A 12229-nucleotide genomic window follows, 5' to 3' on the forward strand; every position below is an offset into this window, starting at 1 on the left:
GGAAAGACGGAGAATGAGGGGAGATCTAATAGAGGTATACAAGATTATGAAGGGTATAGATAGGGTGAACAGTGGGAAGCTTTTTCCCAGGTCGGAGGTGACGATCACGAGGGGTCACGGGCTCAAGCTGAGAGGGGTGAAGTATAACTCAGACATCAGAGGGACGTTTTTTATACAGAGGGTGGTGGGGGCCTGGAATGCGCTGCCAAGTAGGGTGGTGGAGGCAGGCACGCTGACATCGTTTAAGACTTACCTGGATAGTCACATGAGCAGCCTGGGAATGGAGGGATACAAACGATTGGTCTAGTTGGACCAAGGAGCGACACAGGCTTGGAGGGCCGAAGGGCCTGTTTCCTGTGCTGTACTGTTCTTTGTTCTTTGATTGAGTTCAACAGCATTTTAATACTGTAAATGCAATAAAATTATAATGAAAAGTTTTTTTTAAAGTGATGTATCTTTTTCTGTTCGTATCTTTTTCTGTTCAAACCTTTTTCAAATAAGGCATTAAATTGCTGACCATGAGTTACCACTCTAAATCCAACAGTTAAAAAAAAAATCTAACCTTTTGGATGTAATCAGCAATGACAAAGCAATCTTCATTGCCTATTCCAAAGTGCCCTGAGGTCAGTAATAGTTAGTCGTGTAGTGGAGAACTGATGTCTCAGGCCAGGTTCTGGTGTTCATAGAAATCATAGAAACCCTACAGTGCAATGGAGGCCATTCAGCCCATCGAGTCTGCACCAACAACAATCCCACCTAGGCCTTATCCCCGTTTATCCTGCTAATCCTTCTAATCCACGCATCCCGGGACACTAAGGGGAAATTTAGCATGGACAATGCACACAACCCAGAAACTATTATTGTTGAAGGAAATCCCTTATTTATCTTTGAATACATTTCTTGCAACAATTCAAGTATAACCGATTATCTTGATAATTCCTGTGTATTCACAGTTACAGTCAATATGAGGATTATTATTTATGACTGTTGCTCTATTTAAAGTATTTGATTAAGTTGTTCACTGTAAACTTAATTTCCGCTTTATCCATTAATATTTCTTTCATTTCCAGAAGCGCCTTACCATTTGTTAGTTGGTGTAGATTACATTGTTGGTCGAAAGAACTGTGCAATCCTTCTACGTGATGATCAGTCCATTAGTCGTTCGCATGCTGCACTTTCAGTTAGTCACCCGGCTGCCAATCTGGTGAGTAATCACTTTTTTCAATTTTGCTTTTGTAGAATGAAATGCTTCTACTTTCCTCTTGTTTCAATCTTAAGTTGTTACTTGCAATTTTTAAAAATCATACAGCTCAATTGTCATTAATACAAAAATTATATTTGCTGCCATAGGTAGGAAGTATAGAATCCCTACAGTGCAGAAGGAAGCCATTTGGCCCATCAAGCCTGCACTCACAACAATCCCACCCAGACTCTATCCCCGCAATCCCACACATTTACCCTTAGTCCCCCTGACACTAAGGGCAATTTAGGATGGCCAATCAACCTAACCCGCACATCTTTGGAGTGCGGGTTAAGCAACTGCAAAAAAAAAGTTATTTTCTTTCAGTGCTTAATAAAACTAGATAAATTAAAAGCAAAACACTACGGATGCTGGGAATCTGAAATAAAAACAGAAAATGGTAGAAAACTCAGTGGGTCTGTCAGCATCTGTGGAGAGAAAAACAGAGTTTCATTTTGTGTCCAAGAGCTTTGTTTCAGGAGCTCTGAAGAAGTGTCATACGGACTTGAAACATAGGTAAGTGTCTTCAATGAGAAGTGATCTTGTAGCATCTTTAGGAATCAGGAAATTTGACATTCTGTTAATGTAATAGAGTAATGAACTTCACTATGGAGTTAGGTTGGAAGATGAGCCTTGAAGAGCAGGTAACAGGTGCAGTCTGAGTGAATGATATATGCAGTCTGTTGAAGGGGGGCCATATAGAGACAAAAACAGAGCATAAGTAAAGTTTATTTATTAGTCACAAGTAAGGCTTACATTAACACTGCAATTAAGTTACTGTGAAATTCCCCTAGTCGCCACAGTCCAGCACCTATTTGGGTCATGGGCGAACAAAACTGAAATTTATGAAAACAAAATTAACATTTTCAGGAAGTGTAAATTATATTATCTCATTCCAACTCTCTGTATTTATTCTACTGTTTTAAATTATTTTATTTCAATTGGAATTTTAAATTTTCCAAAATGATTTCAGGACCTGATTCATTGTAGAGGATGCTATTACGGTATGGGATGAATGTACCAGATTATTTTAATTAAGTAAATGATCATAGGCAAACATAGTCACAAAGTAACATGACTTGCTGATTATGGCAAATTGCATATTTTTTTTTATCAGAAAGTAATATCGATTTGATGGTGAACTAGCTGATAGTTTTAATCCAGCCACTAAAGGATCCAGCTGTACATTGTGTGGATCATACATTTTCTTTTGATTTTTGTTCCTCTGTGGGGTTGTAAGAATGTCAGAAGTGTGGTATATCACTCTAAATTGCCCCAATATACTTTAAATAAAAGAAAACTACATTGTTACTGAATTGTCTCACTTGGCCCTGTAAGTGTTTTACGGTTAGGCCAGGTGTTGGAAATTTAACCTTTCTATGCAACTCCACTTATGTAACACAAGAAATAAGAGCAGTGGGTTAAGGCCAGTGTTCGACACCCATGATGTCATGACAACAGAACTTCATTGATTAAATTCAGCACAAAGTGACCGCTTCTAATCAAAAGTTCAACATGGGACTAAGAAAGAAGTACTTGGGGTGGAAACTAAAGGCCAAGACTGACAGAGTGGTTATCTCTGGACTCTTGCCTGTACCACGGGATAGTTTAGAGAGGAATAGGGAGAGGGAAGGTTTGAATTCATGGCTGAGGGGATGGTGCAGGAGGGAGGGGTTCAGGTACTTAAGCAATTGGGGCTCGTACTGGGGAAGGTGTGACCTCTATGAGAAGGATGGTCTACACCTTAATCAGAAGGGGACCAATATCCTGGGGGGTAAATTTGCTAAGGCCATGCAGGGAGGTTTAAACTGATTCGGGGGGGGGGAGGGATCCTGAGTAGTGGGGCTGAAAGTGAGGGATGCATGGATGGGGACTGCAATGCACGGCATTGCAGAGGTGGGGTGGAGCAGGGTTTGAAATGTGTATACTTCAATGCCAGGAGTATTCGCAATAAAGTGGGTGAACTTGCAGCGTGGATCAGTACCTGGGACTTCGATGTTGTGGCTATTTCAGAGACATGGATAGAGCAGGGGCAGGAATGGATGCTGCAGGTCCCGGGGTTCAAATGTTTTAGTCGAAGTAGGGAAGGAGGTAGAAGAGGGGGAGGGGTAGCATTATTGGTCAGAGATTGTATCACAGTGTCAGAGAGGAGGTTTGATGAGGACTTATCTGTTGAGGTAGTATGGGCGGAGATTAGAAATAGGAGAGGAGAGGTCACCCTGTTGGGAGTCTTTTATAGACCTCCTAAAAGTTCTAGAGAGGTTGAGGAAAGGATTGCGGAGTCAATCCTGCTTAGGAGTGAAAGTAATAGGGCAATTGTTATGGGGGATTTTAACTTGACTAATATTGACTGGAATTGTTATAGCTCTAGCTCGTTAGAGGGGTCAGTTTTTGTTCAAAGCGTGCAGGAAGGTTTTTTGACTCAGTATGTAGACAGGCCAACTAGAGGTGAGGCTATATTGGATCTGGTGCTGGGAAATGAGCCAGACCAGGTGCTAGACTTGGAAGTTGGTGTGCATTTTGGTGATAGTGACCACAATTCGGTTACGTTCACCTTAGTGATGGAAAGGGATAGGCATGAACCTCGGGCCAGTGGTTTTAGCTGGGGGAAGGGTAATTATGAGGCTATTAGGAGAGAATTAGGAAACATAGGTTGGACTAGGAGATTACAGGGACTGGGAACGTCCGACATGTGGAGTTTTTTCAAGGAGCAGCTACTGCGAGTCTGTGATAGGTATGTCCCTGTCAGGCAAGGAGGAATTGGTAGGGCTAGGGAACCGTGGTGCACCAAAAAAGTTTCTTTGTTGGTTAAAAAGAAAAAGGAGGCTTATGTTCGGATGAGACGTGAGCACTCGGGTAGTGCACTAGAAAGCTTTAGATTGGCTAAGAGGGAGTTGAAGAGCGAGCTTCGAAGGGCTAAAAGGGGACATGAGAAGACTTTGGCGGATAGGGTTAAAGAGAATCCTAAGGCGTTCTATAGGTATGTCAAGAACAGAAGGTTGGTTAGGGCAAGTTTAGGGCCAGTTATAGATGGCAGAGGGAAGTTATGTGTGGAACCGGAGGAGATTGGTGAAGCATTGAACCAATATTTCTCTTCGGTGTTCACGCAAGGGGACATGAATATAGCTGAGGAGGACACTGGGTTGCAAGGGAGTAGAATAGACAGTATTACAGTTGATAAGGAGGATGTGCAGGATATTCTGGAGGGTCTGAAAATAGATAAATCCCCTGGTCCGGATGGGATTTATCCAAGGATTCTCTGGGAGGCAAGAGAAGTGATTGCAGAGCCTCTGGCTCTGATCTTCAGGTCGTCGTTGGCCTCTGGTATAGTACCAGAAGATTGGAGGTTAGCGAATGTTGTCCCATTGTTTAAGAAGGGGAATAGAGACTTCCCCGGGAATTATAGACCGGTGAGTCTCACTTCTGTTGTCGGCAAGATGTTGGAAAAAATTATAAGGGATAGGATTTATAGTTATTTGGAGAGTAATGAATTGATAGGTGATAGTCAGCATGGTTTTGTGGCAGGTAGGTCGTGCCTTACTAACCTTATTGAGTTTTTTGAGAAAGTGACCAAGGAGGTGGATGGGGGCAAGGCAGTGGACGTGGTATATATGGATTTTAGTAAGGCGTTTGATAAGGTTCACCATGGTAGGCTTCTGCAGAAAATGCAGATGTATGGGATTGGGGGTGATCTAGGAAATTGGATCAGGAATTGGCTAGCGGATAGGAAACAGAGGGTGGTGGTTGATAGTAAATATTCATCATGGAGTGCGGTTACAAGTGGTGTACCTCAGGGATCTGTTTTGGGGCCACTGCTGTTTGTAATATTTATTAATGATCTGGATGAGGGTATAGTTGGGTGGATTAGCAAATTTGCTGATGACACCAAAGTCGGTGGTGTGGTAGACAGTGAGGAAGGGTGTCGTAGTTTGCAGGAAGACTTAGACAGGTTGCAAAGTTGGGCCGAGAGGTGGCGGATGGAGTTTAATGTGGAGAAGTGTGAGGTAATTCACTTTGGTAGGAATAACAGATGTGTTGAGTATAGGGCTAACGGGAGGACTTTGAATAGTGTGGAGGAGCAGAGGGATCTAGGTGTATGTGTGCATAGATCCCTGAAAGTTGGGAATCAAGTAGATAAGGTTGTTAAGAAGGCATATGGTGTCTTGGCGTTTATTGGTAGGGGGATTGAATTTAGGAGTCGTAGCGTTATGTTGCAACTGTACACAACTCTGGTGCGGCCGCACTTGGAGTACTGTGTGCAGTTCTGGTCCCCACATTACAGGAAGGATGTGGAGGCTTTGGAGAGGGTGCAGAGGAGGTTTACCAGGATGTTGCCTGGTATGGAGGGGAGATCCTATGAGGAGAGGCTGAGGGATTTGGGATTGTTTTCGCTGGAAAGGCGGCGGCTAAGAGGGGATCTTATTGAAACATATAAGATGATTAGAGGTTTAGATAGGGTGGATAGTGATAGCCTTTTTCCTCTGATGGAGAAATCCAGCACGAGGGGGCATGGCTTTAAATTGAGGGGGGGTAGTTATAGAACCGATGTCAGGGGTAGGTTCTTTACCCAGAGGGTGGTGAGGGATTGGAATGCCCTGCCAGCATCAGTAGTAAATGCGCCTAGTTTGGGGGCGTTTAAGAGATCCGTAGATAGGTTCATGGACGAAAAGAAATTGGTTTAGGTTGGAGGGTCACAGTTTTTTTTTTTAACTGGTCGGTGCAACATCGTGGGCCGAAGGGCCTGTTCTGCGCTGTAATGTTCTATGTTCTATGTTCTATGTTCTACTTGTGTAGTAACCCCACTTCATAACATTGAGAAATTCCAAATAATCCAGTAATATACTTTTATTGTGTAAAGTCTTTATGACACCATAAATCCATCAGGTTGCAATGTATGCATGTTAATTGGATTTGTAGTTAACATTTTAAAATAGAGATTATCCTAATAGCAGTGTCACTTTCAGCAAAACAATCACATCATTTAATAATTATTTTATGTAGAGTGATGTGACCATTATAAATAATTTAACAGCTGACTATTGTCCTTGAGAAAAGATTTTGATAGTGAATGTTTAACATTCTAAATTTATTTCCTGTTTCTTTAAAGACTCCAGCTGCTAGAAACTCTGTACTGACATTAAAAGATACTTCAAAATATGGAACCTTTGTAAATGAGGAGCGCTTAGAGAGTGACAGCCCAAAGATCTTGAAGTCGGGAGAATTGGTCACATTTGGACTTTTCCAAAGCAAATTCAGGTAATAGCTTACTGCCTTTTTATCAAAGTTGGACAGACAATTGTCATGATTAACCTTTCAAATTGGTCAACCCTATTTAATTGAGAGTGCCATATTTCTGGTTGTGCAACGGTTCTATTGAAACCAGAGACATTTAAAAGTCAGAGTCATTTAAAAGGCCAGAGGTTTGCATTATTTCCTTTTCTTCACCATCCCAGATGAGACTTTATCTACCTGGACGAATAGATAAAAAATATCCCAAAACTCATTTTGCAGAAGAGCAAGGAGTTCTTCCAGTGTCCTGGTCATTGTTCTTCACCTTCAGCACTACCAAAATAATTTATCTCATTTACTCTTTGTGAAACTTTGCTCAGTGAAAACTAGCTGCTGCATTTTAATAATTATTAAAACCATACAACATTCTGCTGACTCTTAATCCTTGTATTAAATTTTTCCATCACGAGGAACTTCCAAATGTTGACAGAATTTGTCTACAAGCGTGGCCATTTTTCACTTATCTAAATCCACATCTTTTTGAAGTTTCCTTTGTAAGAAAAAAGTTTCTTTTCTTTCTGCTAAAGGATTTAGTGGTGGGGGGGGGAAGTAACGTGTTTTTTATTGTTATACCACCTTCCTGATCTAGAAAGGTTGGAAGATGATTCTCAATTATGCTGAAACTGACTATCTACCTTCAACCCTACAAAACTATGTCATTGGAGAAAGGAAACAATTTTTTTTATCCATTCGTGGGACGTGGGCCTCGCTGACCGACCAGCATTTTTTGCCCATCCCTAGTTGTCCAAGGGCAGTTGAGAGTCAACCACATTGCTGTGGCTCTGGAGTCACATGTAGGCTAGATTTCCTTCCCTAGAGGACATTAGTGAACCAGATGGGTTTTTCTGACAATCAACAATGGTTACATAGTCGTCAGTAGATTCTTAATTCCAGGTATTTTTTTATGGAATTCAGGTTCTAGCGATAAAAGCCCTAGATCATTGCATCCCCTAATAATGTTTTGCACAACTGATTTTATGGGCTTGACTCACCCGCGATTTCTTTACAAGGGGACCACGTAACCTTTTGTCTCTACTACAAGTTGACTGGTTTTGATATTTTGAGTAATCTTTAAAGAAACAATTGTGATGATATATTCTTTCTGAGAATCACATGGCAGTCATTGTAACTGTGTCAGCTGCTACTGCTTGATTTTCCTGTCCATTCATATGTCCCTTTTTATACTTTGCAGTACAGTAAATATATTTTTCCCCCTCAGAGTGGAATATGAACCCTTGATTGTATGCTCTTCGTGTTTGGATGGGCCAGGAAAAAATGAGCTAAACAAATCCATTCTACAACTTGGCGGGCATCATAGCAGCAATTGGACAGAAGCTAACACTCACCTTGTCATGTCATCAGTCAAGGTCACTGTGAAGGTTAGCTGAATGGAATAAAACAAAATAATGTTTCACATTACCGGGTTTTGTGAAGCTTTTAATCAATGCCAGCTGCAACTGACTGAGAATTTTGTCTTAATTGAACATAAAGCTCTTCATTTTCAGTTTCAAGCATTATAAAATGAAACTCCCAGGTTTTGAAATAAATAGATTATTTTCCACGAACCCGAATCGTCTTCTGAGTCCCCAAAGTGGTTTTAAGTCTTCCAAAGATGCCCAGTATGCTCTACAGGATTTTATTTTGGCCATAATGTTATGGACGTTTAGGCCAACGGGATTTTCCCATCCCGCTGCAGTGAACAGAGATTTGGCTGGACATCAAATTCTCCGACCTCACTGCAGCAGGAGTGTAGCGTGAGTGGCTGGTAAATCGCACCCTTTGTCTTTTGGAACATAATTGATAGTATTTCTGACTTTAATAGGAACACATTTAAAATTTTATTTTGCTGCTGATTTTCATTTTAGTTTTTTAACCATGAACTGAAAAGTTTCCAGGAAGCTTTACTTTATAAAACCTGACTGAAACTTGGTAGATGTATGGATTCTTCAAAGTACTGCTATATTATGGTGGTGCGCTAAGATTGCTCTTTCTGGATTGATCATTTTCAGATGGCTTGTGTGGTTTTTCATTGCAAGCATTCTGACGTTTGCTTGGTAACCCGTCTTGAAGCAATAGAGTGGAATGACACATTCATGCTTTCTTCTTCGGTGTTGTTGTGTTTGTAACTGTGAAAAATGGAGAGGACTGCAACACAGATATGTTTAGCGACAGTTGCCAGCACCTTGATTTCAAATTCCTCCATGGTCTCACCTGTTCCTAGCTCTGTAACCCTTTGCTTTCTGCAGTCCCTTAATTCTGGCCTCTTACATTTTGCTGACTTTCTTTGCTCCTGCATATATGCAATTTTTCCCTCAGTTGTCTGGACCCCATGCTCTGGAATTCTCTCCCTAAACCTCTCTGTTTCTCCACACCTCAGTCCTCAAAATCTACCTCTTTAACCAAGCTTTTGGTCAACTGTCCTAATACCACCTGGTGTGGCTCAGCGTTAAATTGCTTAAAGTGCCTTGGAATGTTTTACTATGTTAAAGGCATTGGGTACATTCAAGTTTTATCGTCAAATTACCTATTTCTTCTGTTATTTTCCGAATACAAAATGCAAGTTAACACATGCAAATATTTTCAATTATGTTGCTTAAATTGTGACAGACACAATGTGCTGTAAATCAAGACTTAGTTATACACAGATCAAATTGCCCTTCGGTTAAGGTAAATAGCTGACAATTTCATTTCTTTGGCAAACTGAGTTGTACTTGCCTTCTATAAGGAATTGAACTGTTGATTACATGACTGTCCATGCATTGCTTTAGTTGGTACATACCAATTGTAATAATACCTCCAATCTTTTTTTTCTTGCAAGACCATATGTGCAATGATTTGTTGTCGACCCATAGTCAAACCAGAATTTTTTGTTAATCTTACCGAGGCAATCCAGCACAGACGACAGCTTCCCAGTCCAGAAAGGTAATGGAAATTTGTCAGTTTCATTAAGTTGTAAGAACTTTGGCAATCTCCAGTGTAGTGTATAAAATCATGAGGGGCGTAGATAGGATGAACACACAGTCTTTTTCCCAGGGTAGGGAAATTGAAAACCTAGAGGCATAGGTTTAGGGTGAGAGGGGAAAGATTTAAAAGGGACCTGAGGGGCAACATTTATTTATTTTCCATTTTAATTTCCCCTGTCTCCACGTATACTTTAATTTCCCCACATATACTTCCATCATTCTCTTCCCTTTTGCATACTTGCAGAAGCTCTTACAATCTGTTTTTACATTTCTTGTTAGTTTTTTTTAATATTGTGTTTTCACCTTTGCTATAAATGTTTTGGTCATCCTTTGCTGGTATGTGAACTCACTCGATCATCAGGCTTACTGCTCTTCTTAGTAATATTATAAACCTCACCTTTTAATTAATACTATAATACAATTTGTAACCTCTTTAGTTAGCTCTTCCATTGCAGAAAGTTTCAGCCTGCATTTAAGCAACATTTAAAAAGTATTTGGATAAGTACATGAATGGCAAAGGATTAGAGGGATATGGGCCAAACGCGGGCAATTGGGACTAGCTGCGAAGGCACCATGATCAGCATGGACCGGTTGGGTTGAAGGGTCTGTTTCCATGCTGTATTGCTCTATGACCCTGCAATGTACACTTTTAACTGTGTAAGTGTGCCATTTTTGAAATAATGGTTGCAAATTGAGAAGCATAAGAGAACAAAGGATGATAATCACCATAGACCCAGTGTATTATTTCAATTACTTCGTTTGCAATGCAACTGTAATTAGCATTATGTTAATGAAATGTCAAATTATAAACTGAAAAAGAAAATTAAGCAAGCAACATAAATATAGAGTTGTCCTTTTTTAATTCCTGATTTTAGAAATTGTCTTGTAATCTTTCATATATTAAAAACTGTAGTGTTGCAACATTCATCCTGAAGTTTGTAATAAAACCAAAACAATGACATATGTTTTGTTCTTGGCAGTTTTTCTCCACCTATTGATGAACCGGGTATCAGGGCTGGAAAGCTGGATATTACAATAAAGCCCGAGAGAAAATCGATCTTTAGAGGCAAAACATTCATATTTTTGAATGGAAAACAGGTAATTGTTGCATTTCGAAGAGGAACAATCTTCAATAGTATTAGATGTAATAGCGATTTCAAGTTACCGTGGTATGTCCAGATTTCTGTGTTTAATTATTGCGTGAAGGAAAGCATTATCTTTTCAGTGAAAGTAACTGTGTAGTACTGTACTTCCAATGTAAACTGGAATCGGATTTTTAAAAAAAATCATTTTAAAGTCAGGCTGAAACTTTCTGCAATGGAAGAGCGAACTAAAGAGGTTACAAATTGTATTATAGTATTAATTAAAAGGCGAGTTTTATAATATTACTAAGAAGAGCAGTAAGCCTGATGATTGAGTGAGTTCACATACCAGCAAAGGATGACCAAAACATTTATAGCAAAGGTGAAAACACAATATTAAAGAAAACTAACAAGAAATGTAAAAACAGATTGTAAGAGCTTCTGCAAGTATGTAAAAAGGAAGAGAATGATGAAAGTATATGTGGGGAAATTAAAGTATACGTGGAGACAGGGGAAATTAAAATAGAAAATAAAGAAATGGCACAAAAGTTAAGTAGTAAGTATTTTATATCTACAGTAGAAGACACTTGAAAAAATAACTTGAAAAAGCAAGTTTAATGAGACCAGGGTGACCAACAGTATTGGATTTTAGGGACTGTCTTGGATTTTGCTCTCCTGTTCCATATTCCAGGAGTGAGCTTCCCTGGAATGCTATTTGTCCTAGATCTCTGTCCTTCTGTCACATGGTTTGCGTTTGCGCAAACACAGTCCAGAGCCAGCACAATACACATGGGCACATGTAGCCATGAGGAAACAGCAGTGCAGCACAGACTAGCACCAGCAGCAATGCTGTCCTCTCAGCCTTGACAGATGCATCAATGTAAACCTTTTGATTGATGTAACTCCCAGGGTTCTCTAAGTCCATCTTTCCCAGTGATCTGTTCCTGCACTCTCAAAACCAACGTGCCTTTTCCTTATGCTACAGGTGTGGCATACGTGATGAACCTAAAGCCTTATAGAGGAGTGTGCAAAATTGCAGGTTTGGTTGCTTAATATTGAATTCCGTTGGAAGGAACAGGCAAAATAATATTTAGGTCTTGCATGTTGGTGTATTTAAGTAGGTGTTTTGCCTATTTTGGACAGGCATGCTACTCATGTGTTTGGCCGTTTCAAAAATTAGGTCAGCTGGATGTCACTGGGAATGGGGTGGTCAATGCTGCATTGCAATATTCAGCCTGTTATTGCCTTGCTGTCTGAAAACGGGGATGAAAACAATCCCATAACTTTCGTATTTCTATTGATGTGGCATTGTTTTCTCCTTTAATTTGTTTGGTGGAATTACTGCTACTCTTAGATTTAAACGAACTTTTGACATGCCCCTATTGAAAGTTTATTATTGTATTCGCATCCACCACCCTTTTGGGTAGTGCATTCCAGGTCATAAAAACAACTCTCATTTACCCTTGGATCTTTTGTTAGTGACCTTAATCTGTCCTGTGGTTACTGACCCGCCTGCCAGTGAAAGCAGTTTGTCTTGTTGACTGCATCGGAGGTGGTTCAGAGGAGGTTTACTAGATTGAAATCTGGAATGAGCAGATTGTTTTTTGAGGATAGGTTGAACAGACTGGGCTTGTTTTGCTCTGGAGTTTAGAAGA

The 12229-nt window shown here is 40.2% G+C and overlaps 1 protein-coding gene across 3 annotated transcripts in view; it reads left to right on the forward strand.

Annotated features, from left to right (window-relative positions):
* The window catches only part of nbn (nibrin), a 55738-nt gene that overhangs the window by 3545 nt on the left and 39964 nt on the right, over nt 1–12229 (forward strand). For all 3 annotated transcript variants that reach the window (XM_078216016.1, XM_078216015.1, XM_078216017.1), the window contains exons 2-6: nt 1071–1204; nt 6348–6496; nt 7749–7908; nt 9348–9451; nt 10473–10590. In XM_078216016.1, coding sequence (XP_078072142.1) covers nt 1071–1204; nt 6348–6496; nt 7749–7908; nt 9348–9451; nt 10473–10590 — 665 coding nt within the window. The remainder of the gene's footprint in view (nt 1–1070; nt 1205–6347; nt 6497–7748; nt 7909–9347; nt 9452–10472; nt 10591–12229) is intronic.

Source organism: Mustelus asterias, chromosome 7 (assembly GCF_964213995.1).
Source record: "Mustelus asterias chromosome 7, sMusAst1.hap1.1, whole genome shotgun sequence".
In the NCBI taxonomy this organism is placed as follows: domain Eukaryota; kingdom Metazoa; phylum Chordata; class Chondrichthyes; order Carcharhiniformes; family Triakidae; genus Mustelus; species Mustelus asterias.